Source organism: Hemiscyllium ocellatum, chromosome 24 (genome assembly GCF_020745735.1).
Source record: "Hemiscyllium ocellatum isolate sHemOce1 chromosome 24, sHemOce1.pat.X.cur, whole genome shotgun sequence".
Lineage (NCBI taxonomy): Eukaryota > Metazoa > Chordata > Chondrichthyes > Orectolobiformes > Hemiscylliidae > Hemiscyllium > Hemiscyllium ocellatum.
Genome location: NC_083424.1, coordinates 59,405,668 through 59,431,532, shown reverse-complemented (window position 1 = coordinate 59,431,532; position 25,865 = coordinate 59,405,668). Strand labels below are relative to the sequence as shown.

Here is a 25,865-nt window from a genome sequence, read left to right as displayed (position 1 = left end):
TGCTGCCTGACTTGCTGAATTTCTCCAACACTTTTTTTTGTTATTATTAAATAAGGAATGTCCTCATGACGGTTGGAAATGAGAACACAATGAGTATTTTCCTGAACAGTACTTTCCTGAGATAAAGCCTTTTGGTTTCCATGTATTATTCCTCGTCATAAGGCTTGCCAGAAGGCTTATCTAGTCAAGGAAGAGGTTTCTCCTATCTACACGAGAGTCTCCCTCTTGGGGTCCTTGCTATTTGACAAGCACAATATGTCAACTGCTTTGGGAGGAAATAAGACAATTATCTTCAGGTTAATGAGCAAGTTGTTTCCTGAATGGGAGCACACAACTTCCTTTTGTAGGATCATATCGTATGAAGCACAGGAAATGTACTGGTGGATTTGTCAGTTTATTCATCAAGGGCAACAGGGAATCACAACATGAGGAGCTTTCTATATCTTGTCACTTGAATTGTTTTTGAAGTATTACTGGGTCATGTCATCACCTATTTTTGTCTCCTCCAGATTAAGGACAAAGCTTACAGTTTTATTTGGCACCTTTGACATCTCAGGAATTTCCAAAATGTTTTACAGCCAACTTAGGTATTTTCTAAGTGTAGCCACTGCTGTGTTGGAAGCTGACCAGCTAAGTTGAGTTCAGCAAGCTTCCACAGATCGGCACGTGGTAACAGGATTTCTTTTCGATAGTGTGCATTTTGGTTTATTTCATGCTGCTGGATGTGTGATAATTCTTGTTCAGGACAGTGGAGATGGAGAACTTGCAGTCATTCTTTAAATTTGGGATTGTTTGTGGGGCTCAGAGAGTAGCTGGGTCCTCCGTTTAACATTCCTGATGAACTGCACCTCTGACAGAATCGCACTCCCTTGATGCACAAACATTTCCCAAGCTTAACATGATTACTTCTGTGTCCAAATCCCTCCATGGCTGCATCCTCATAATCTCTGTAACCACCTCCAGTCCCACAGGACTGTGAGTCTCCCATTTTCCATTTATGACCTTGATTTATTCATTCATGAGACGTGGGCATCACCAGCTGGACCAACGTTTATTGCCTGTTGTTAGTTGGCTTTGAGAAGGTGGTGGTGAGCTGCCTTATTGACCAACAATGCCATTAGAGAGGAAATTCGTGGAATTTGTCCCAGGGACAATGAAGGAACAGTGATATATTTCCAAATCAGGATGATGGGTGGTTTGAAGGGGAATTTGGATGGTGTTTCCATATATCTGCTGTCCTTGTCCTTCTAGATGGAAGTGGTCATGGGTTTGGAAGGGGCAGGCTATCTGAGGATCTTTGATGAATTTCAGCAGTGCATCTTGTAGATAGTACACACTGTCGCTACTGAGCTGTGGTGGTGGAGGGAGTGGATGTTTGTAGATGTGCAAATCAAGTGGGCTGCTTTGTCCTGGATGGTGTCAAGCTTCTTGAGTGTTGGAGCTGCACCCATCCAAGCAAGTGGGGAGCACTCCATCACACTCCCGACTTGCACACTGTAGATGTAGATCGAATCATAGAGTCCATACAGTGCAGTTGGAGGACATTTGGCCCGTTGAGTCTACACTGACCCTCAGAAGAGCATCCCACCCTATCTCCATAACCCCACATTTACCATAGTTAACCCACCTAGCCTGAACATCCCTGGCCACTACAGGAGAACTTAGTATGGCCAATCTACCTAACCTGCACATCTTTGGACTGTGGGAAGAAACTGGAACACTCAGACACAGACACACAGAATATACAAACTCCACATAGATTGTGTGGAATTGAACCTGGATCCCTGGCACTGTGAGGCAGCAGTGTTAACCATCATGCTGCCCCCCTGACTCCCCAAACATAGGTTTTGGGAAGTCAGACAGTGTGTTACTCATCACAGTAATCCTACCTTTTGGCTTGCTCTTGTAGCCACTGAATTTATACGGCAAGTCCGGCCGAAGTCCTGGTCAATGGTAATGCCCTCTTGTGCAATGCTCAGTCCTTCGCTTCATCAGCTGATGAAGCCCAGGAACATGCTCCATCTGGCTCTTCATTAAATTTTATTTGATAACACTTTATTTGATAGAAGCACCTTGGGTTATTTTACCCCATTGAAGGTGCTATATAAGTTGTTGTTATCTTTTCAGCAGTGTGAATGGTGTAGACCCCATTTTGCTCCCTCTATCTGGTCAGTGTTACAGAGGGATTCCAGGGATCAGCTCCGTATAACAATGTGATTCTTAGTAATGCTGAGGTCAACACAAGGTCCTCGTTAAAAACAGGCTCTCACCCAAATTCTGCACACTCTCCAATCCCCAACAATCCCACCTCAAACATAATACACTCACTCACTTTCCCTCTCTCATAAACACACACTCTCACACACATACACACACACACACACACACATACACACACACACACACACACACGCACGCACACCAACAAAAACACGCACACAGACACAGGCACATGCACATTCATACACACCCACAGTACCACACACACAGAGATACACACACACAGACCCACACGCACGTGCGCGCACACACATATACACACACACATACATATATACACACACACGCACACACAAATACTAACACACACACGCACACAGACACATGCACATTCATACACACAGTACCACATACACACAGACCCACACACGCGCACACACACACACATACACACACACGCACACACACACTATGTAGCTGAGGAATGGGACAGAGAAATATACAAGCAGGTGAGGCTAGGCACGGGGGGAGGGTTGGTGGGAATGTGGCACTCCACATGCCTCTTTCTATCCCAATAAGTTGAGAGATGGGAGGAGGGTGCTGGGATTGTGCTGTTCCCCTCCATTGCTGGTTTCAGAACAGTATTCGAGTGGCAGTCACTAGCTACTGTGAGGCACAGCTTGGAGGCTCACAGTAACTCAGGGGACAGTGCCAGGGATACTGCTGAGATTGATGGGAAAGTCAGCTTGTCTCGCAGTGATACAGCTGGGATTGAGTAAAGCAATAGTTCATTGCCAGCCTGTGGCGGGAAACAATATCCTGTAAAGTTTTTGGGAATCTGACTGTGGTCCCCCACCTCGGTGTCTCTGCCACGCGATTATGGTGTGGCTGCCCCAGTAACCCCTTTTATATGGGTCATTGATGGCTCCTCTGTGCTGTGCCTGAGGAAACATTGGGTGGTGGATGGGGTAGGGGTGGGGTTGGAAGTGGAGCCTTGTGCCAGAATGGAAACACCAGGGAATATCGCTGGGTGGCCAGCACTGAGGCAGTTCCTGTTTCGGAATGCTGATATTGATGGCCTTGTTTGTTTGTTTCCTTTCCCCTTCACCCAGCTCTTACCAGATTGGCACTGACATGTCACCAAGTGTGTGGAGATTGAAGGACTTGACCCAGTAACTGTGCTCAGCAGTACTTGTCTCTATTCCCCAATGTGTCAGCGCATGATAGAGTTGCTGAGTTTAGCTGCATTCAGGGAGGAAACAGAGATAGCAGCAACCTCCCTTGGCCTGACTGCATTCAGCAAGGCTACCCAGTGAGAAGGTTGCTTTAACACCCAAACTTCAGAGCCCAACTGCACCACCAAATGTGGTTCCGGAAATCTGGAACTGCTGGGTGTCAGAAAGTAGAGAGATTCCCAGAGACTACCTCCCAATCAGTTATGTCCAAGTTCATTGTCCAAATGAAGATAGTGGCTAGGTCCGTGATGCCAAGTGAGCAGAGCCAACCAATCAGAATGGTTTGTCATTGTTGTGGGGTCTGCTTTTCCTGGTCACAACTCAATGCACCCTCTGCCGTCCCCCTTGCTCCATGGACCCCCTGATTTCACGCTTTGCCTACATTATTTACAGAATGTTTGGCCCAAAACATCCATGCAAATCTTCCCTCACCGTTCTTCCTCAGACCCTGCAGCATATTCTAGATATAAATGGATAGATATAGTTTTTGTGGTGAAAGGGATCAGAGGGTATGGGGAGAAAGTGGGCAGAGGGGGCTGAGTTGGATGCTCAGTCATGATCATATTGAATGGTGAAGCAGGCTTGAAGGGCTGAATGGCCCTACTCCTGCTCCTTTTTGTTTGCTTCACTAGTTTCTGTTAATCTGGCTGGATTGTGTTGAACTACTGGGTGGGCTGAACCAGCCACGAGCAGTATAGTTTCTGTTCAATCTGTCATTAATCACACATACACTTTGGACAGACCTGCAGCTGTTTAAACAGTTAGTGAGATTGTATCCTTGAGGACAAGTTACTGGGAAGCACCATCACCTTTGTCAAGACATGTTTAATTAACTTGTTGAATCATTGACTCTGCTGCTGGATTGAACAGAAGCTGTAACTGAGAATGCAGTGAAGGTTCAGTATTGATCACAATCACCTCTGGGGGTCTTCTAGCTATGGGGGTTTCTGTCCCTCAGCATGTGCTACTTTGATACCAGTTGTTAGCACGAATAGAGTGAGAAGGAATTTCATGGGTGCAAAGACACTATCAGTGCACAGAATTGATAAAGCAGCTGGGACAGTACAAGACACAGGAAATGGCTTGTAAAATTGAGATGTCGCAAAGTCTTAGCGCCACCAGCTGAGCCTTCTCCTCCACCTAGCTCAGTGATATGGCAGATTCCAGAGGGATCCCACTGCAGCACCTATACTGAATGCTACCTATACAGAGTCCGGCCTTGCTGCCAGGTTGTGGCTCCATGTACCTCTGGGATTTGAAACCACCATCACGACTGAAATACTACTACACTGCTGCAGGTGACAATTACTACAGAGAATGTTTAACCCTGCCTGCACCTTTTGGTGGATGACACTATTTCACAGAAGAGTCAATAAGTTCTCTCCTGTGTCCTGAACAATGTTTACTCCTCAAGAAAGTGGCATGGTGGCTCAGTGGTTAGCACTGCCGCCTCACAGCGCCAGGGACCCAGGTTCAATTCTAGCCTCAGGTGACTATCTGTGTGGAGTTTGCACATTCTCTTCATGTCTGCGTGAGTCTGCTCTGGTTTCTTCCCACAGTCCACAGGGGTGGGGGTCAGGTGAATTGGCCATATTAAATTGCCCATTATTTTCAGGTATGTGTAGGCTAGGTACATTAGTCAGGGGTAAATATAGGACAGGGGAATAGATCTGGGTGAGATATTCTTTGGAGGGTTGGTGTGGACTTGTTGATGAAGGGCCTATTTCCACACTGAAGGGATTCTAATTCTAAACAAGCATCATATTAATAGATCATTACTGCCTTCGTGGGTGCTGACTGTGCACAAAGTTGTTGTGAAGGTTGACTATACTTTCAAAGCATTTCGTCCATGATAAGGCATTTAAAGATGTTCTGAACTGTTACATCAAGTCAAGTCTTTTCTTCTGTAAAGCTCACTCTTTTTCCCTCCACTGATTATTCCTGGAAAAGAAAAAGTTTGGAGAATGGGTGGGAACACTGTAACTTGGCCTATGATGCTTCCCACAGTTGCATAGTCAGCCGATACTCACTCGTAGAGATGTAGAGCCATACAGCATAGAAACAGACCATTTGGTCCAACTCGTCCATGGCAATCTGGTTTCCCAACTGTACTCGTCCCATTTGACTGCTTTTAGCCCATATCCCTCTAAAACCTTTCCTTCATGTACTTGTCCAAATGTCTTTTAAATGTTGTAACTGTACCTGCCTCTATCAATTCCTCTGGCAGTTCTTTCCATACATGAACTACCCACTATGTGAAAAAAATTGCCCATCCGGTCCCTTTTAAATCTTTCCCCTCTCACCTTAAACCTATGACCTCTAGCTTTGGACTCTCCTACCCTGGGAAAAAGACCCTGGCTATTTACCTTTGTTAAGAAGTTGAAGGCCTATAAGAGACAGCAACTGCCATCAAGACAGAAATGCTAACATCTTGCTAACATCTAAGAAATTAGGAAACCTTTTCATATGAAACATACTCGCACTAAAAAGAAAGAAGATGACCCTGAGAGATCCTCAGGAGAAAGATACAGAAGATGACAGCAGCTGTGTGGTTTTGAAATTAAGTTGATGTCATTTTAATAAGTGTTTTATTGGAACAGCATATTGTTATAGAGTTGGAGCCAGATAATAAACAGTTAAAAGGAAGTGAGCTTAGAATTGTGAATGGTTGCTTATAGTTCACTTTTAGAATAAAAAAAAATTGATGTTATTTTCTTTAAATAGTGGAATTTTTAAGTTCTCTGTCACTCATATTTTAACCGATTATGAGGTGAGGTGAGTTTTTCTGTTTGTTTGGTTTAATCAACAGAAAGGTTCATTTCATGTCTTAACAACTTACTTATGCCCCTCATAATTTTATAAAACTCTATAAGGTCTCCTACACTCCAGGGTGGAAAGCCTCTGTCTATCCATCTAATTCAAACCCAGTCTCAGTAACATCCTTTTTTGCATCCTTTCCAGTTTAATAACTGCCCAACCGTGTAGGTAGCAGTTGTCTGTCTCGTGTACCTGTACATCCATTCCCCAATCCCTCCCTGCACATCCATTCCCCAATCCCTCCCTGCACATCCATTCCCCAATCCCTCCCTGCACATCCATTCCCCAATCCCTCCCTGCACATCCATTCCCAATCCCTCCCTGCACATCCATTCCCCAATCCCTCCCTGCACATCCATTCCCAATCCCTCCCTGCACATCCATTCCCAATCCCTCCCTGCACATCCATTCCCCAATCCCTCCCTGCACATCCATTCCCAATCCCTCCCTGCACATCCATTCCCAATCCCTCCCTGCACATCCATTCCCCAATCCCTCCCTGCACATCCATTCCCAATCCCTCCCTGCACATCCATTCCCCAATCCCTCCCTGCACATCCATTCCCAATCCCTCCCTGCACATCCATTCCCCAATCCCTCCCTGCACATCCATTCCCCCATTCCTCTCTGCACACAGATCTTTTTCCTCCAGACAGATGCCCAAGTAGAATCATAAAATCCCTAGAGTGTGGAAACAGGCCATTCAGCCCAACAAGTCCACACCAACTCTCTGAAGAGTAACCTATTACTTTACCCTATATTTACCCCTGAGTAATGCACCTAGCCTGCACATTATGGGCAATTCCCTGAACTCTATGGGCAACTTAGCATGGCCAAATCACCTGACCTGCACATCTTTGGACTGTGGGAGGAAACCAGAGCACCCGGAGGAAACCCTACACAGACACAGGGAGAACGTGCAAACTCCACACAGTCAGTCACTCGAGGCTGGAATCAAACCCAGGAACCTGGTACTGTGAGGGAGCATTGCTGACCACTGAGCCACCTTGTACATAGAGGCTCGATAGAAAGGATGTGATTGTACTAGAGTGGGTGCAGAGATTTACCTGAATATTGCCCGAAAGTGGATGAGATGTACACGTCAAATTCAAAGAAGCTGCACGATGTTGTTCACTTGATTCCTTCACTGTGTTATCCTGCTGATTAGTAATGTTTGATGATTATTAAGAGTAGAGCAAGGCTTAAGGGCTGCGAGTACAATTTTCTGAATGACAGAGATATCGTGCCTGAGAGAATTAGCACGCTGTGAATTGTTGGGTCAAGGTAAGCTTCATGTTTCCTTGATTAATCATTCCTTGTTAATGATTGCTGAAAATCCATTGTATTGTTTCAATACCACATCAACATTGCTTTTCGATCTGAGGATAAGTCACTGGTACACAGCCAGCCATTATGTCACTGGTACACAGCCAGCCATTATGCTGTGGAAAAAGTTATCCAGTTATCTAAAAACTAGATTCTGTGGAAAGGAAGGGTGTGTCCAAGGCTGCGTATGGAGGTGGGGTAGTGTTAGTATGTTCGCTGCTGTGTCATACAGAACTAATGCAATATAAACACTGCACACTGAATAAAAGGGTTTGGTACTGGATCCCTTGTTGTTTGTTGTGTACATTAATGAACTAGGAGAAAGTGAGGACTGCAGATGCTGGAGATCAGAGCTGAAAATGTGTTGCTGGAAAAGCGCAGCAGGTCAGGCAGCATCCAAGGAGCAGGAGAATCGACGTTTCGGGCATAAGCCCTTCTTCAGGAATGAGGAAAGTGTGTCCAGCAGGCTAAGATAAAAGGTAGGGAGGAGGGACTTAGCCTGCTGGACACACTTTCCTCATTCCTGAAGAAGGGCTTATGTCCGAAACGTCGATTCTCCTGCTCCTTGGATGCTGCCTGACCTGCTGCGCTTTTCCAGCAACACATTTTCAGCTACATGAATGAACTAGGCATGAATGGAGGAGGTATGATCAGTCTGATTGTCGATGACCTGAAAATTGGTGGGGTGGTAAATAGTGAGCAGAAAAGCCTTTGATTAAAGGCTGTTGTGTAGATGCATTGCTAATCTGGGCAGCTCAGTGGTAAATAGGATTTAATCCTGAACAGTGTGAGATGACACATTTTGGGAGCACTAGCAAAACAAGAGGGGCGGCACAGTGGTTCAGTGGCTAGCACTGCTGCCTCACAGCACCATGGACCCAGGTTCAATTCCAGCCTCAGTCTGTGAGGAGTTTACACATTTTCCCCGGGTCTGCTCTGGTTTCCTCCCACAGTCCAAAGATGTGCAGGTTAAATGAGTTGGCCATGCTAAATTGCTCATAGCATCCAGGGATATGTAGATGAAATGGATTAGCCATATGCCATGTTACAGAGATTCTGGGTGTGACGCTCTTCAGAAAGTCAGTGTGGACCTTGCTGTGCCAAATGGCCTGCTTCCACACTGTAGGGATTTGACGATGAGAGTATACAATAAATGGTAGGACCCTATGAAGTACAGAGGCTGAGAGGGACCCTCTTGTGCATGTTCATGAAGACAGCCGGACAGATCGTGAAGGTGGTTAAGAGGGCATATAGAATGCATACTTTTATTACTCAAGGCATTAGATACATGAGCAGGGAGGTTATGGTGGAGCTGATTCACCAGAACGTCACCGGGGCTGGAGCTATTCAACTATGAAAAGAGTCTAGACAGCTGCTGTTGTTTTTCTTAGAGCAGAGAATGCTGATGGGAAATTGAGGTATACAAAGTTCTGAGGGGCACAGACAGGGTAGATGGGGAGAAACGTTCCCCCTTCACACAGCATTCAGTAACCAGGGGGCACAGTTTTAAGGTAAGGTGCAAGGAGTTTAAAGGAGATGTGATGAAAAAGTGTTTTCATCCAGAGAGTGCCTGAAAGGGTGGTAAAGACAGAAACTGAGACACCATTAGATGAACACTTGAAAAGCATAGCAAGACTATGGGTCAAATGGTGGGAAATGAGATTAGAATAGATGGATGTTTTATGATCGACACAGGCATGATTGGTGAAAGGGTCTCTCTCCAGAGTGTAAAAATTCTTTATGACTCTAAAATCATGGAATTTCCCTTCAATTGGTGTCCATTCTGCTCTGTCTGACTAATTTAGAAAGAAGTAAAGAGCCTGCATTTGTATAATGCCGATCAGAACCTCTGGCCATCCGTTGCTTTGCTGAAGCATAGTTATTGTTGTAATGTTAGAATCAAGGCAGCCAATTTACAAACAGCAAGGTCCCACAAGTAGAAATGTGATTAGATTAGATTAGATTGCTTACAGTGTGGAAACAGGCCCTTCGGCCCAACAAGTCCACACCGACCCGCCGAAGCGAAACCCACCCATACCCCTACATTTACCCCTTACCTAACACTATGGGCAATTTAGCATGGCCAATTCACCTGACCCGCACATCTTTGGACTGTGGGAGGAAACCGGAGCACCCGGAGCAAACCCACGCAGACACGGGGGAATGTGCAAACTCCACACAGTCAGTCGCCTGAGTCGGGAATTGAACCTGGGTCTCTGGTGCTGTGAGGCAGCAGTGCTAACCACTGTGCCACCGTGCCGCCCTGTGATGCTGACTAGATGACCTTCTTTAATGATGTTGGTTGAGGGGTTTATTATTAGCCAGGCTGACTAGAGGGGTGACCCCTTGCTCTTCTTCAAAATGGGGCCAAAGGATTGGTCATGTCCACCCACAAGGGAGACAGAGCTTTGGCTTCATGTTGTATCTAACTAAGAGTGCCTCTGACAGTGTAGCACTCACTCAGTGGAAGTGCTAACTCAGATTATTGTGACTTCAACATTGAGCCTTCTAAACAAAGTAGCACAGTGGGTTTCTTTGGATTGATTAAAAGTGATGGATTAAGATTTGCAACAAAAGATTGATTCACTACAGAGGGAGAAATAATTACTAGAGAAGACATGGTGAAGAAATATCTACTTTATTTCATTGATCGAGTACAGGAGTTGGGAGGTCATGTTGCGGCTGTACAGGACATTGGTTAGGCCACTGTTGGAATATTGCGTGCAATTCTGGTCTCCTTCCTATCGGAAAGATGTTGTGAAACTTGAAAGGGTTCAGAAAAAATTTACAAGGATGCTGCCAGGGTTGGAGGAATTGAGCTATAGGGAGAGGCTGAACAGGCTGGGGCTGTTTTCCCTGGAGTGTCGGAGGCTGAGTGGTGACCTTATAGATGCAGGAAAGATGTACTTGATGGGGTGGGGTGTGGGAATCTAGAACCAGGGGTCATAGAATGCCTATTGTATGGACAGAGGCCAATCAACCCATCATGTCCACATCGACCCTCAGAAGAGGAGTCCACCCAGGCCCACCTCATCTCATTCCCATAACCCTGCATTTCCTATGACTACCCCACCTAGCCTGCACACTTCAGGTAACTTGGCATGGCCAATCCACCTAACCTGCGCATCTTTTGACTATGGGAGGAAAACGGAGCACCCGGGCAAAAACCCACACAGACACTGGGATAACATGCAAGGTCCACACAGACAGTTGCCCGAAGGTGGATTGAACCTGGGTCCCAGGAGCTGTGAGACACTGAGCCGCCGTTATAAGTTAAGGCTAAGGGATAAACATTTTAGGACTGCTATGAGAAGGAATACCGTCACCCAGAGAGTGGCCAGCCTGTGCAACTCATCACCACAGGCTGTGGTTAAAGCCAAAACATTGTCTTTTCAGAAGGAGGTAACCATAGCACTTGTGGCTACAGGGATCAATGGGAAGATGGGATTAGGGTATTGAGCTCAGTGACTAGCTGTAATCAGAATGAATGGTGGAGCAGGCATGAGGGGTTGAATGATCTACTCCTGCTCCTACCTTCAATGTGTCCAAGTTGAGTTCTGCTAAACAGACTGGTTTCCAGTAAACCACAGCAACTGAGTTCGAAGCAGTGTGGGAAGCATGGTTCCAGCATTCCGAAAACCCATTCATTTTAAAACTGTTGTTGTGTAGAGAGAGAGAAAGAGAGAGAGAGAGAGAGAGCGAGTTAGCATTTCAGTGTTTAAATGACTATAGAGTTCAAGAATGGGGACAGGGGAAAGACTGTGTTCTGGTAGAGTGCTAGAACAATTCAATAACGTAAGGAATGATCATGTGGTCTGCAGTGAGCGTATGAGGCAAATATAGATACATGCCATGGATTCAGAGGAGGTGGCATAGCAGACAGAGGGAAATGTGGGAAAGGGGAGAAGACACTGTCACCTGGGAAAGTGCTGATCATGTGCTGATTTATCCTACCCTGAGGATGGGTCCATCTCATCTCCACTCCAGTGGCTCAGCAATGGTCATTCCTTACAGCCATCTGTCAATTGAAAGGAAATACAATGATTAAGGTTGAAAGTTATTGAAATCATTGGGTGGAATATTGTGGGAGACTGAGTGAACATGGGCTCTGGTGAGATTTGTTGCCAGAACTGGGCAAGAAATCTGGCAAGGCCCACCCTAACATCAGGAGGTCATGCACTAACTTTTATGATTTTTCACAATTGGTTTCTTGCTCGGCCGTGGCAAGATGCCAGTTAAAGGGGAATATTGCTGGATGGTTGTCTTGGCAGTGGTCCAGCTGGCCTCATTAATATTCAGCTGTCTGTCTTACCAAACTCGCCAAACGAGTTAGACATTGAAAAAACTCAACACAGAGCAGGCACCTGCTGACTTCAGCTCTTTGCTCATTCCAACCCAACTCTATGTTGAACACCGCGCATCAACATCTTGGGTCACATCCCACAGGCAATGGCCACAGACACCCCACATCTGCAGACACTGGCATCTGTCATGTGCCAACCTCTAAGTACTCTTATGGCACATGTCTGACCTACTCATACTCAACACTGCCCCTCAGGCTGACCTGGTAACTCTCATTGTAACACTGCAGCAAGGATACTGTGTGCTCAGGGCCACACACCCAGCTCATGGATTGGCCAGGCTATATCCCCGGGCTGTATGCTCACTGTCACAGTGGTCACTCACTCTGAATCTACCTAAATGCTCACATCATCCACACCTTGCCTTGCCTTTTTGTGCTTAGCCCCCTCAGTTAGATACCAGACTGATACTACATGCTAAGTGGGCGGCACGGTGGCACAGTGGTTAGCTCTGCTGCCTCACAGCGCCAGAGACCCGGGTTCAATTCCCACCTCAGGCGACTGACTGTGTGGAGTTTGCACATTCTCCCCGTGTCTGCGTGGGTTTCCTCCGGGTGCTCCGGTTTCCTCCCACAGTCCAAAGATGTGCGGGTCAGGTGAATTGGCCATGCTAAATTGCCCGGAGTGTTAGGTAAGGGGTATATGTAGGGGTATGGGTGGGTTGCGCTTCGGCGGGTCAGTGTGGACTTGTTGGGCCGAAGGGCCTGTTTCCACACTGTAAGTAATCTAATCTGTTTAGCACAGAGATGAAACCAGGAAGCTTGTCATGGTCATTAACAGGTCTGGGGTCTGTGACACAGTGAGTCAGAGGCAGGCTCTGAAACCAGTCCCCGGGGCTTGGGTGCAGTCAGGTCAACCTCTGGGGGGGTGGAATTGAGGGTGCTCCCCACGAGAAGGGGTGAGGAACTGAATGTTGAACAGCCCACCATCCATCTCCAGTCATCGTCTGATTGAGGGCTGTTTCTCTCCTAAAATAAGAGACGGTTTAAGGGAGATGGAAGTGAACTTACTGTTGGCATAAGTGGGAACGTTTATCGAATGGATGTACAGAGGGGGTGCAGGGTTAGTGGTGTCATGGCTTGGGGGTGGGTAAGAACGAGCGAGGGAAGATGGTCGACATAATTGTAAGAGTGATAGAGCATGAACCTTAATGGGAGTTGGCTGCAGGAGCAGAAACAGAGTGAGAGAGGGTGTGGTATTGGAGAGAAGATGGCGGCAGTTTTGCGAGTGGAGTGGAGAAGGTCATTGACAGCACTGGGCATTCCCCCAGAGCGGCTGAGACTGCCCGGAGCTGGGTGGTAACCTCAGACCAGCCTGGGCATGTTGTAGTGTCACCGCCTCCACTCCCCGTCCTGGGGGAAGAGGACATGCTGTGTCTGCACCAGCCAATCCAGCAGGAGCTCCAGGGCACTGCCCACACCATGGGGCACTGACCACCCCCCTGTCTGCCGTGTCTGGGGGTAAATGTCCAGACTGACAATGATTGTCTGGGTGCACAATGGGCTTTCAAAGATGGCGCAGGAACAAGGGATGCTGGTGAATTCTGGGATATCTACTGAATGGTGTGTTCTTGTGGGAGTAATGTGGGGTAAGATTGGGCTGGGATAGGATCTGAGAGGTGCCCTAGGGATGGGATTGGTACTGACTCATGAGTGTTTTGTCAGATCTGAAGGGAAATAGCTCTTTCAATGGAAATCCCCTTAACCCCCCAACAGGTATGTGCAACTCAGACTTAGGCTTGAATCTTATTTTCTTTGGTTATGTTAGGGAGGGAAGAATTGGGAGCAGTTTCCACATCGTAGGTAGGAAGTACTTAGTTTGGTTGGAGTGGAATGTTGATTTGCCAGAATGGTACGTGCACTCCAAGGATTGGATTACAAAGCAAACTAGATTTGTACCCCCTGGAATTTAGAAAGTCAAAGGTTGACTTGACTGTTGCTTTCAAGATATTAAGTGGAACAGAGAAAATAGATGGCAAGAAACAATTTCCAGTGGTTGGGGAGTTTAGGACTAGGACCCAGAACAGTTCGAGCCATTCCCTTCAGGAGTAATATTAGTGTCACCTAGTCTCAGGGAGTGACATTGTTCTCTAGGAATCAATTCCCTCTTGAAGTTCCCTTTTGTAATCCCTGCACTGTGCAGCTCTTTAAAACAGATATTCACGAGTAGGTGCACATTGCTGTGTATTTATTTCAAAGGTCTGCTTGTTACCCATGGTCTCTAATTCCCTGTGCAGCACGTTCCTGAGTGCTGTGAAGCTGCATACTTGCACTCATTGAAGAGACAACACCAGATACAGTGAATCCACTCAACTGTTTCAAAGATATACCTCTGCCCAATATCTAAAACTGCACCCCCAAATACATATATTCATGTTTACATCCACTCTGACCACCAACGCTCAGGGCTAAAAGTGGGAGTGAGTTGCCAACTTGAAATACACTGAAGCCACATTTGACCTCTTCGTTGAAAATAATATTCTTTGTCCTAGTCACAGGGAATGTCTGCTTGCTGTCATGCCTTGACCAATGTCACTAAAACAATAATCAAGGCATTGTATCATTGTTGCTTCTGGGAGTTTGCTGTGCACAGTTTAGCTGCAGCGTTTCCTACCGTGATGAAGTCACCCTGAAAATACTTTTATTAGCTGTAAAGTGCTTCAGGATATTATGAGAAAGACTATATAGGTAGTTCTCCTACGATGTGTGTTTATTAAATGCGATTTGGCTGTAATGCGATTAGTGAATTGCAGACCTTTTTGTATAAAGCCACCTCCAGTTCTCTGTTATGTAATTCCATTCCCCAGCATTTACCTGAACAGCAAAACCCAGCCTCAGGACCCTCTGTCTGCAAAATTCCAATTCAGGGTGTTCAGCTAAAACAGGAATGCAATCAGCTCTGCAAGTCTTGAAGCTTAGCTTGAAACTGGGAATTGTAGTTTACATTTCGAAGGAACATTATTTCAAACTTGGGTGGGGGGGGGTGAGAATCTTGGGGAAAACTGGAATTCTGCATCGGCATCACGTGGTCAGTCAGCTCACGCACTTTCTGGTACAGAGCTTTGTGAAAGATGCTGTCACCGGTGATTTTAATGTTAAAGTGTTAAATTTACTGTATTACTTTAAAATATATGATTTAAGGGTTTACTCAAACTGTGCTATTGTTTGTGTTAGGCTAACTACTGCTTTTGTTTTGATTTTTACTGATATTTTTGGTAATTCTCCCCAACCTTATTTTTCCCATAGTCCCCATATATTGCGTGATTTTCTATAACAAGGTGCATCTACCGAGTTATAGGAGAGCTACCTATATAAAGGCCACTCAGCCTTTTTTCTTTCTCTGTCCTTAGTTTTCCATTAAATGCATTTAACAAAAGCTGAATTTGTTGTTGCAAGTCCATTGAGAAAATACTGGGCTTACAGCAACATTCTGCTTTGGGGGAAGCAGAAATAAAATATAGAGTGGAGGGGAAAGAAATGATAGTGACAGTATAAACTGGGATATGAGATTACAGAAGCAGTCTGAGCAATTAATAACATTGTGCATTCAGCTTACATGTACTTTTACCACAAAGAATGAGGAACACTGCCATGGTATTACAATGGTAATTGTATCTCTGCCTCATTGCACGTGCACTCCTATATCTGAGTGTAAATGCATGTTCACAGACATGAAACATGCAGCTGGAATTTCCAGTCGCTATGCAGGGTTCCAGCTGTTCTTAAAGGGGTTTAAAAATGCATCAGCTGGATTTCTGCTTCAATTTCCAGTAGCAGCAACTTTTACTGATTTTGGAAAGGAGTTTGATTGGGTGCCCACATGCTGTTGTTCCAACGTTGCCAGCGGTATTATGAAGGTGGGCATCTCAGAGCACCTGCAACTTTGATGAGCAATGTCAATCACCCGAGTAGAACCACGGAGGAGCCCTGGTTCTGGGACAAGACAAGAACTATACGAAAAGTTCATACAAAAAACATTGCGCTACTTCACTTGTCGTCATAAAATTCTGCGGCATGATGGTATCCATTTTCACTAAAGTGAGTGCTGATGATGTTATGATTTGAAAAGGTACGTCACTATTAAATAAGTATCAACCACGTTGGTACTTCTGACAACTGGCAAGGTGTCATATGAAGGAACAGCATTGGGAAAAGGGAAGAGTCTTGTGACACAGTAGAGAATAACTGGATAAAGTGCTATTCTGTGTTATAAAATATTGAAATGCTGGCCGGGTTTGAATCCAGACCTGGCTGTGTGAAATGCCCCTATTGCTTTCACTTTTTTCCCCTGAATTTCAGGAGCCATCTGTTTGACTGTTTCAAAACATTGATGCCTGAGCTTTTCACTGTTTTCAACAGCTCTGATGGATTGTATGTTGGGAGAGTGGGTTTGTATGTTGGGAGAGTGGGTTTGAAGGGGATAAAAGGGAGTTGGGAGAGTGTGAGGAAGGGTATGAGTAGGTGGTAAGGTGATCATTGGATGGTTGTACACCATATAATATTCCGATGAGGAGAGAATTCTTCACTCAAAGGGAGGTAAATACTTGCAGTTCTCTATGCTCGAGGCTGTGAAACAGATTCAAGGCAGATATTGATGATTTTCTGGAGACTAATCACGCAAAGTGATTTGGAGATAGTATAGATAAGCAGCCATGGTCTAACTGAATGGGAGAGCAGGCTCAATGGCTCAGTGTGATATTGGACAAATTCCCAATACCTGCTTCCAGCTAATCCATTTACTTTGTTCCTCTGTCCTCAGAAACTGCTGAGTGTTACTGATACTTACTTTTTTCAGTTTCTGAAAACCCTCGCTTTGTTGCTTCATTTCTGGTTTGATGTGAATGCTATTTTATTGAACAACAAAAGGCTGGAACCAGATATTAATCCAGTGAGTCAGCCTGCAGTCCTTTCTGAGGTTCCGCAAATAAATAATTGTGTTTTTTTTAAATGATAAGTAGTTTTACATTGCATTGGGCTAGCTCAGAAGAAGTATGTTCAGGTAGCCAGTATCAGACAATGAACATTGGGCCTGATCTTCCTGCTGGTGTCATGTTAATCTCTGCAGAGGAGAAAATTGAAATAGATTGGATGTGGACATGCAACCCACTGCTCCCATTAATTCTTAATTATTAATGTATCACTCCCTCTGTGCACCTAGATGTCACCCTAACATTATAAAGCATCATACTCTGTGCATGACCATCTTCTCCTCTATTCACTCTTCCAGAAAAATCCTGCTGCAGGGTGGATCAGCTGTTGATAGTGCGATTGCTGCATTGCTCTGTACCTCCCTCATCAACCCCCAAAGTATGGGCATTGGTGGAGGATCCATTTTCACCATTTACGATGCTTCGAAAGGTAATTTCCGTCAATTACTTGCTGAGTGAGATGCTGTAAAATCACATGTTAGTGTCCTTGCTGTACATTTACCTGATAGAGCTACAGTTGAGTCTGCTATAGCTGGAAAGATGGGAGAGGATAAGGGAAAAGAGCTGGATTAAGGCAGCCTGATCACATCCAAATAAAAGCACAGTGCAGATGCTGGAAATCTGAAATAAGAACAGACCGTGCTGGACAAACTGTATCTGAGGAGACGCTAGCAGGTTAACATTTCACGTCCAGTATGACTCTTTTCTTTGGGTCGTCTTCATTGTCCTGTTGTGAGTTGACCTGTTCTGGCATGAGGGAAAGAGAGGAAAGGGATTGAGCGAGATGGAAGAGGCTGGCTCAGCTGTTAGTGCTGATGCAGGTGGTGGAAAGATGGTGAGGGGTTCCACCGAATGCAGGGTTAGTACTGTAGAAGGTGGATGAGAGTGAGTGAGGGAAGATGTTGGAAGCAGTATTGAGAGTGGTGGAGTATGTACCTTTATGGGAGGTGCATGCAGTAGCAGAGAGTGAGTGCGAAAGGAAATGGTGGCACTTAACTTCACTATTGCTCTGTAATCTTTGCTGATTTTTGGGCTTGATTTGATTCACTTAAATCCTTATGTAAGCGTTGGATTTCTGGTGATGCTGCAACCGACCTGATCATTTCCAAGAGCCCATTCTGACACATGGTTCTCAAGATCAAATCAGTATAGCCCCTTTTTTCTTGGTATATTTGACTCTGGGATCTCCTTCAGGGTAGTTTCCTGCTTCCATTTTCACACTAATGTTTCACTGATTCTGAACTCCAACACAGTTTTTTGATGAGTTGGAAAAAGTTACAACTAGTAGCTTGAAACCGGTTTCTTGCTTCGTTCTATATTGTGTGGAAAATCAGTTTCTGCTGTTGTCCGCCATCTGTACTCGATGTTGGTGCATCTTAAATGCCTGATAGACAACACAGTCTGTATCACCTGCCTGACCTCCCTGAAACGATGGGTACGATGATTAAAACACACACTTCTGAGGTGGAATGTTGACGCTAATTCTTAAGGTGAGTGTTTCATATTTTTGCAATAAAGATTGGTGATATATGACCTGTACACCAAGTTCAGGCACAAGGTGCCAAAACATACAGTACGGAAGAGGCCCTTCATTTGCACTGACAAAAAATTCCTCTAATTCTACATTCATCCCTCTTTCCAGCACTAAGCCCAGAGCCTTGAATTTTACGACATTTCAAGTGCTTATCCAAGTACTTTTTAAAGGTTGTGAGATTTCCAATCTCAACTACTCTCCCAGGCAGCCCATTTCCAAATCCCCAACGCCCTCTGGGTGAAAGCCATTTTCCTCAAATCCCCTCTGAACCTCCTGTCTTTCACTTTAAAAATTATTCCTCCTTCAACTAAAGGGGCTGCGAAAGTAGCTGCAGGCTTAGCTGAAAAAAAACCTGCCACCAGTCTTAACCCCTTTCAAAATCTGATTTCCAAAAAGAATCCTGTATTTCACCTGAAAAACATGAAGAATGTCCTTGTCCTCAAGAATATTACTGAGCCTTCAACTACAATTCACCTACATCCAAGCTCCCCATGAAAGGAATTCTGCCTCACCAGTCAACTGCAAACCCACACTTGGATATTGACTTAATGGACGGCAGTTTACGTGTAGTGGTCATTTAAAGTTGTCACGCTTAATGTCATTTTGGCTGAACAAGGTTTATTGTTCAAGGACTATGTTTCTCTTCTGTGTCACTATTTTTATTTTAAAATCGTTGTCAATATCATCATCATCACAAATCAGCACCAAGGACCGAAGTTCCTGCATCCCAGACATTCCCTCCCCGTTGATTCTGGCCATGAACAAATGGTCTTGCCTCCTTCTTGGCCTTCCCTCCTGGCCTCCTCTCCCCCAGCCTGGTCTCCTGGCTTGCTCCAGCCTGGCTTTGTCTTCTCTTGGCCTGTCCCTTGCCTTGGCCTCATCTCACCCTCAGCCTTGATTTGACCCAGCCTCACTCCCAACCCCTTTTCACCAGTTAAAGTCTGATCTTCCCATCTGTGCTATTGGAACTTCATCCTTTGTGAATTGAAGCTTAAACCCTGAGCTCCAGGTAGTTGTAGACATTGGTCAGCGTAGGTACTCTTTGGAGTCGAGCTACCAGTGTCTAACTATTGCCACCAGATGGGGCTTAATTATCCAAAAGTATTGTGCAGTATAGATGAGTAGATTTTGATATATATTGTATTCCTTTTATGTTTAGGATTTTGTTTTGCAAGTTAGTTACGAATGCAGTGTTCCATATGTAGAGTACGGTATTTCAACTTTTACATTTTTTTTTGGGTGAGAAATACACCGAGGGAAGTAACTCTCACTTTAACATAGATTCTGATAGGAAGACATTCTTCATTTTAAAGTTGCTTCATTGAATGTTTGGCTTTTTCAGGAATGCAGCCATACCTTTAAGTGAGGATTTTCTGCAAATTGTGAATGAAACTTCCTTTCTTTCTTTCCTGTATGCCTGGGTGTTGGTATGCAATGCCATTTATTCTGCAGGTTGAATGCTTGTATAAATCATTTCTCTTTTGCTATAATGCCAAAGGGAACTTGCTGTGAGTCATTTAAAAATTGGATTTTACAAACAGCAGGTTTATTTAGGGGAGGGATTTCACCAAGAGCTGTTTTGAAAGGGAAAGAAAATTTTGTAAAAAGCACATTTCAAATCCCTCTTGTCCACGACTGTGTTAAAAACCATTATATTGTCTGTACTTCATTTGTGACAGTGTGTGTGTGTGTGTGTGCACACACCATCTTGCAGCCTGTGCTTCATCTGTGACAGTGTGTGTGTGTAGAACATCTCGCTGTTTGTATTTTTTCTGTGACTGTGCATATACAGGGCGACCCCTGTATCCACGGCTCTGGTTTCTGCAGTTTCAGTTATCCCAGTTTACCATTGCCCAAGCATATTATAGGGAATGTTCCAGAACCAGGGACCAGGAGGCTGCTGGGAAGATATATTTTCTTTTTAAGTGAATGGGCTCACTCTTATCTTCTGTTTTGGGCTTCCGCAGTATGTCTTGGAATATATCCCCCATGGGTATGGCGGAACTACTGTATTGTAGACCATCTCGCTGTTTGTTCTATTATCTGTGACAGTGTGTAAATAAACCATCTCACTGCATGTACTTTGTGTAACTCCTGTGTCATCTCTCCCTCAGGTGATGTGACAGTAATTAATGCCAGAGAGATAGCCCCACAGAAGGTGAGGCCAGACTTACTCAGTGGGTGTGGCCCTTATCCAAAACCAGGTAAGACATATCATGAATAGAAGATGGTGGCAGTCACAGATGTGAGGGTGATTCTAGGGGTAGTCCACTTCTCCCCCTCACCCCCTCCCCCAACCCCATGAAGCTAACAAGGGTAGGAAAGCCGAGGTAGAACTGTGGGTGGTGGAATGTCTAGGTGGAGCAATGGCAGGGTGGTGGGAGAACTGCAAGGGGCATAAGGTGTGTTGAAGGTTGAGGACAGGGGTGGAAGGTTGGGATGCAATGACTGGTGAATACTGATGTTGGGGAAAGTGAGAAGATTGGGGAGAAGGTGGAGCAGAAACAGTAGAAGGAGAGGGGTATGAAGTTAGCGATTGGAGGATGGGAGAGAGTGTGGGGTGGGGAGGCTGAAGGTAAATGGAGTGTCAGGATGGGGGGGTGGGGTATGTGTGCAGAAGGTGGTCCCGCTATGATTACAGGCTGTTTTTGTCTGTGATTCCACAACCAATCATTTACCTGAACTGGTTCTAACCAGCTTTGATGTTTAGATTAGATTAGACTTACAGTGTGGAAACAGGCCCTTCGGCCCAACAAGTCCACACCGACCCACCGAAGCGCAACCCACCCATACCCCTACATTTACCCCTTACCTAACACTACGGGCAATTTAGCTTGGCCAATTCACCTGACCCGCACATCTTTGTGACTGTGGGAGGAAACCGGAGCACCCGGAGAAAACCCACGCAGACACGGGGAGAATGTGCAAACTCCACACAGTTTGCTAACCACTGTGCCACCGTGCCGCCCACGATGTTCTTCTCATGCCTCATTAATTGAACTCTGTCAGTTGGATGACTTCTCAGTGTTTATTATTATAAACAGCTTCCAGTTGAGATATTTCTGACAAAAGAAACAATTCTCCCTCTGCTTACTGTATCAGAAAGGAGGTTGGGTTACTCAGTTGGCTGGACAACTGTCTTGTGGTGTAGAGTAACACCACCAGTGTGGGTTCAATCCCTACATTAGATGAGGTTATTATGAAGGATTCTCCTTCTCAACCTCTCCCCTTGCCTGAGGTGTGGTGACCCTTGGATTACAGTTGCTACCAGTCATCTGTCTCCAATGGAAGTGCAGCCCTCTAGTAGGGATATGGCTGTTTTACTTTTACCTGTTTAACTATATCAGGGGCATTCATAATTTTAAAGCTCTCTGTTTGATCTCCCTCAGCTTTCTTTTATGTAAAGAAATTAGCTTGCCAGCTGCTTATGCTGTCCTCCTGTATACTGTCACATTTCTGATACTAGTAATTCTTTTCTGCTCCTGTTCAATACCTCAGTAGCAGCCAGACAGCACACAGGATTCTCAATGTCATCTAATCAAGGTTTGATGCATGTTCAACATAAACCTCTTCATGTTTGAGATCTATTCTTTTCGAAATAATTCCGGTTCTTGTTTTATTTTCTTATGATCTTGTCAATCTGTGGTGCAACATTCCAGTGATTTGTGTATTTGTACAATCTCTTTGCTCCTCTACCCCAACTATACTCTCCTTTGCAAAATTATATCTCCCCCCAAGATCCTGATCCTACATCACCCTTCGATCTCTGGTACCCAACATCCCAAGCCCACAGGATCCAACCCCAAACCTCCAGACTCAATCTCTCCTATCCATCCTGACCTGTGTGAAACACTTGATCAATAGCTTGTCCCTTGCAGCTACTCATCTGGCACCCATATCCTACTCAACACTTGGCACCACACATACTTAGCACTGCAAAACTGGCACATTACCCTGTACCCAATTGACACACTATCCTCTAAAGACCTGGCACCCTCTCTCTATCTACCTGAGCATTTATCCAGCTGGCACATCGCTTTCTATTCACTTAGCACCCTACTTACCTGGCACTATCTGCTTGGTACCCTACACTCCCAGCAGTCTGGCTTTTCTCTAACCTTACATACCTATCCTTTCATAGTGTCACCATAATATTGGCTTTTTCCATTTCAGAATAGAGCTGCTGACTATTGTGATGGTGGGTGAGGGATAGGTGACATGGTTTTCCTTCTCCTGTCTTCTTTACACTGAAGGACTTGTCAGAATGGAGATAACGCTTGCATTTTTGGACAAGCCTTGATAGGAATTTCCTGTCAGAAACATGGAGACCTCTCCCAATACATAAAAAAACCGACAGCAGGGTGGCAATCTACATGATTGCCAACCCTTAGAAAATCCAGCTGCTTTTGTAACTCAAGAGACCTAGTCACTATAGGGAGTGAGAGAGAAATACTTTAAAATGAGTGGTTTCGAGGCTGGATAATGAGCACTGTTGCTGCACAGTGCTTTTCTCTCTTTACTTATAATATCAACAATCACCTGATGAAGGAGCAGCACTCTGAAAGCTAGTGCATCCAAATAAACCTGTTGGACTATAACCTGGTGTTGTGATTTTTGACTTTGTCCATCCCAGTCCAACACTAGCACCTCCAAGTTATAACAATTACTTGTATTTATACATCCACTCAACATACTTGTTTTGCAAGAATGTTATCGATGCAGCATCAGAGGAGGAGATCTTAGAACAAATGATAATACTTGGTCAAATAGGTACATTGTTGGCGCAGCACAGCGGTTAGCACTGCTGCTTCACAGCAAATGGGCTGACTCCTGCCTTGGGCAACTGTCTGTGTGGAGTTTGTATGTTCTCCCTATGTTTGCATGGGCTTACTCCTACAGTCCAAAGATGTGCAGGTCAGGTGAATTGGCCATGCTAAATTGCTCAGTGTTAGGTCCATTACTCAGGGTTAAACCTCGGGGAACGGGTCCTGATGGATTACTCTTCGAGGGTTGGTGTGGACTTGTTGGGCCAAACAGCCTGTTTCTGGACTGTAGGGATTTTAATCTTTTAATCTTAAGGAGAAAGGGGGAACCAAGTGGAAGGTTGAAGGAAAGAACTCGTCCAAGCAGGGACTCAGAAAGTAGAGGCTTCTGTTTAATCCAGCTTGGTTATTTTTACTGAATAACTGGAGTGGTTTGCCACTGATTGAAGGAACCACAAGGATGATTTGTGTATGTGTTAACTCCAGATCCAGGTGGCCAATGGGTTGCTGTTCCAGGCGAACTGAAAGGTTACTGGGAAGCTCACAAGAGATTTGGAAAATTATCATGGAAAGCCCTGTTTGAACCTTCAATACAGCTTGCACAAAAAGGATTCCAGACCCCAACATTTCTAAAGAAGATTTTAGATAATGAATTCATTCGCCATAGACTAACCCATCCAACACTGCGGTAAGTAAGGGCTCCACACAAGGTCACATGATTGCAGTCAGCTCAAAACCAACGCTGAATGTAGTTATTCCATCACACAATATTTTGATCGAACACAAAAACAACAGCAGCGCCAAAAAGGACGTGCATTTCAAAATAGCCTTTAACAAAGTAAAACCGCTCACAAACTTCACAGTAGTGTTACTGACCAAACGTTGCCCTGAAGACTGAAATATACAAAGAACTATGGATACTGGAAATCTGAAACAAAAATCAAAATTGGTGCAGAAACTTAGCAGGTCTGGCAGCATCTGTGGAGAGAAAGCAGAGTTAATGTTTCAGGTCCAGTGACCCTTTTTCAGAACTGATAATAACTAGGAAAAGGTGATACTGAAGGTGGGATGGGTGGAGGAGTGAGCCAGAGGTGAAGGTGGAACCCAGAGGGAGAGAGAGAGACCATGAGGAAAACAAAGGGATAGTTAATGGTCGACCAGGGAGAGAGATAATGACCATAAATGGATGAAAGTGGGTTGATTGCACAGAAAGCCTGGCAGAGAAGGGTAGATAAAGGACATGGAAGAAGGTGTTCAAACCCTAACATTATTGAACTAAATATTGAGTGCTGAAGGCTGCAGGATGCTCAGGTGGAAAATGAGATGCTGTTTTTCTCCCATGTTCCCGAGCCAACATTTCTTTCTCGGGCTTGCTGCTGTGCTTCAGTGAGACGCAGTCTAAACAGGAGGAACAGCACCTCATTTTCTGCTCTAGTTTTACAAAAGCCTGATTAAACCCACTTGGAGCACTGACAATAGATCGGGGCACCACAACTTAGGAAGGATATACTGGCCATGGAGAGAGCGAGCACAACATAGGTTTACGGAATGATACCTAGACTTCAGGGGCTCAGTTTTGAAAAGAGTTATATAATCAGATCTCTTTTTGTAGAATTTAGGTTTTAGAAGGTTGTTGAGTTGGTGGAGGTTGCATACATAAGGGACAGTTGCTCAGTGAAACAGAATTCATTCTCATTCCATGCCCCCTCACCCCACCCCAGTACTTCACACAATGCTTCTATACTTTGGTCTGTGTAAGACGGGTGATATACCTCTCTTGCCTTTATCATTTCTCACCCCTAACCAAACCACTTCCACATCTTCACTTCCTTAACTTAGAATGGAGGAACAGAAGTAGGCCATTCAGTCCCTTAATCCTGTCCTGTCATTCAGTGGAGACTATGGTTAATCTACAGCCTAAATCTATATACCTGCCTTTCACGCATATCCTTAGTTGCATTTTTGCTGAGGAAATGTATTATCTCAGATTAAAAATTAGCAACTGACGTAGCATCATCTGTCATTTATGGAAAAGAGTTCCAAACATTTCCCACCCTTTGTGTGTAGAAATGCTTCCTCACATCTGTCTTGAACAGTCTGGCTCAAATTCTCAGACTATGTGTCCCCGTTCTCGACTCTCCAAACAGTGGAAATAGTTTGTCTTTATCTACCCTGTCTTTTCCTGTTAATGTCTTAGAGATTTCAATCAGATCACCCTTAACCTACTCAATTCTAGAGAAAACAGACCTAATTTATATTATAAAACAAAGAGCTATGGATGATGGAAATCTGAAACAAACCAGAGAGTGCTGGAGAAACTCAGCAGGTCTGGCAGCATCTATGGAGAGAGAATAGAGTTAATGGTTCTAGTCCAGTGATCCTTTTTCACAAATTTGTGTCTCTCCTCCTCTCTTCCTATTTTGTCAATGCCATTGTTCATTCAGAGAATGACCCCTCCATCTCTCCCTAGCTTCTTGTTCACCTTAATGCCATATGCCCTTCAATATTCGAGACCCAATCTATCTCATCCTGCAGCAATGCCACTGTAATGACAATACATGTTTCCACATCTTTGCTAGTTTGAACCCTTGTCCCATTGTTAGTGCATTCTCCTCTCTGTTTGCTGAGTTATACAGTTAGAGTAAAATGTGAGGTCTGCAGATGCTGGAGATCACAGCTGAA

The 25,865-nt window shown here is 44.8% G+C and overlaps 1 protein-coding gene across 1 annotated transcript in view; it reads left to right on the top strand.

Moving 5' to 3' along the window:
- The window catches only part of LOC132827233 (glutathione hydrolase 5 proenzyme-like), a 92,109-nt gene that overhangs the window by 27,771 nt on the left and 38,473 nt on the right, over positions 1-25,865 (top strand). Inside the window, exons 2-4 of the mRNA XM_060843861.1 lie at positions 17,186-17,316; positions 20,535-20,624; positions 23,670-23,871. Of these exons, the coding sequence (XP_060699844.1) occupies positions 17,186-17,316; positions 20,535-20,624; positions 23,670-23,871 (423 nt within the window). The remainder of the gene's footprint in view (positions 1-17,185; positions 17,317-20,534; positions 20,625-23,669; positions 23,872-25,865) is intronic.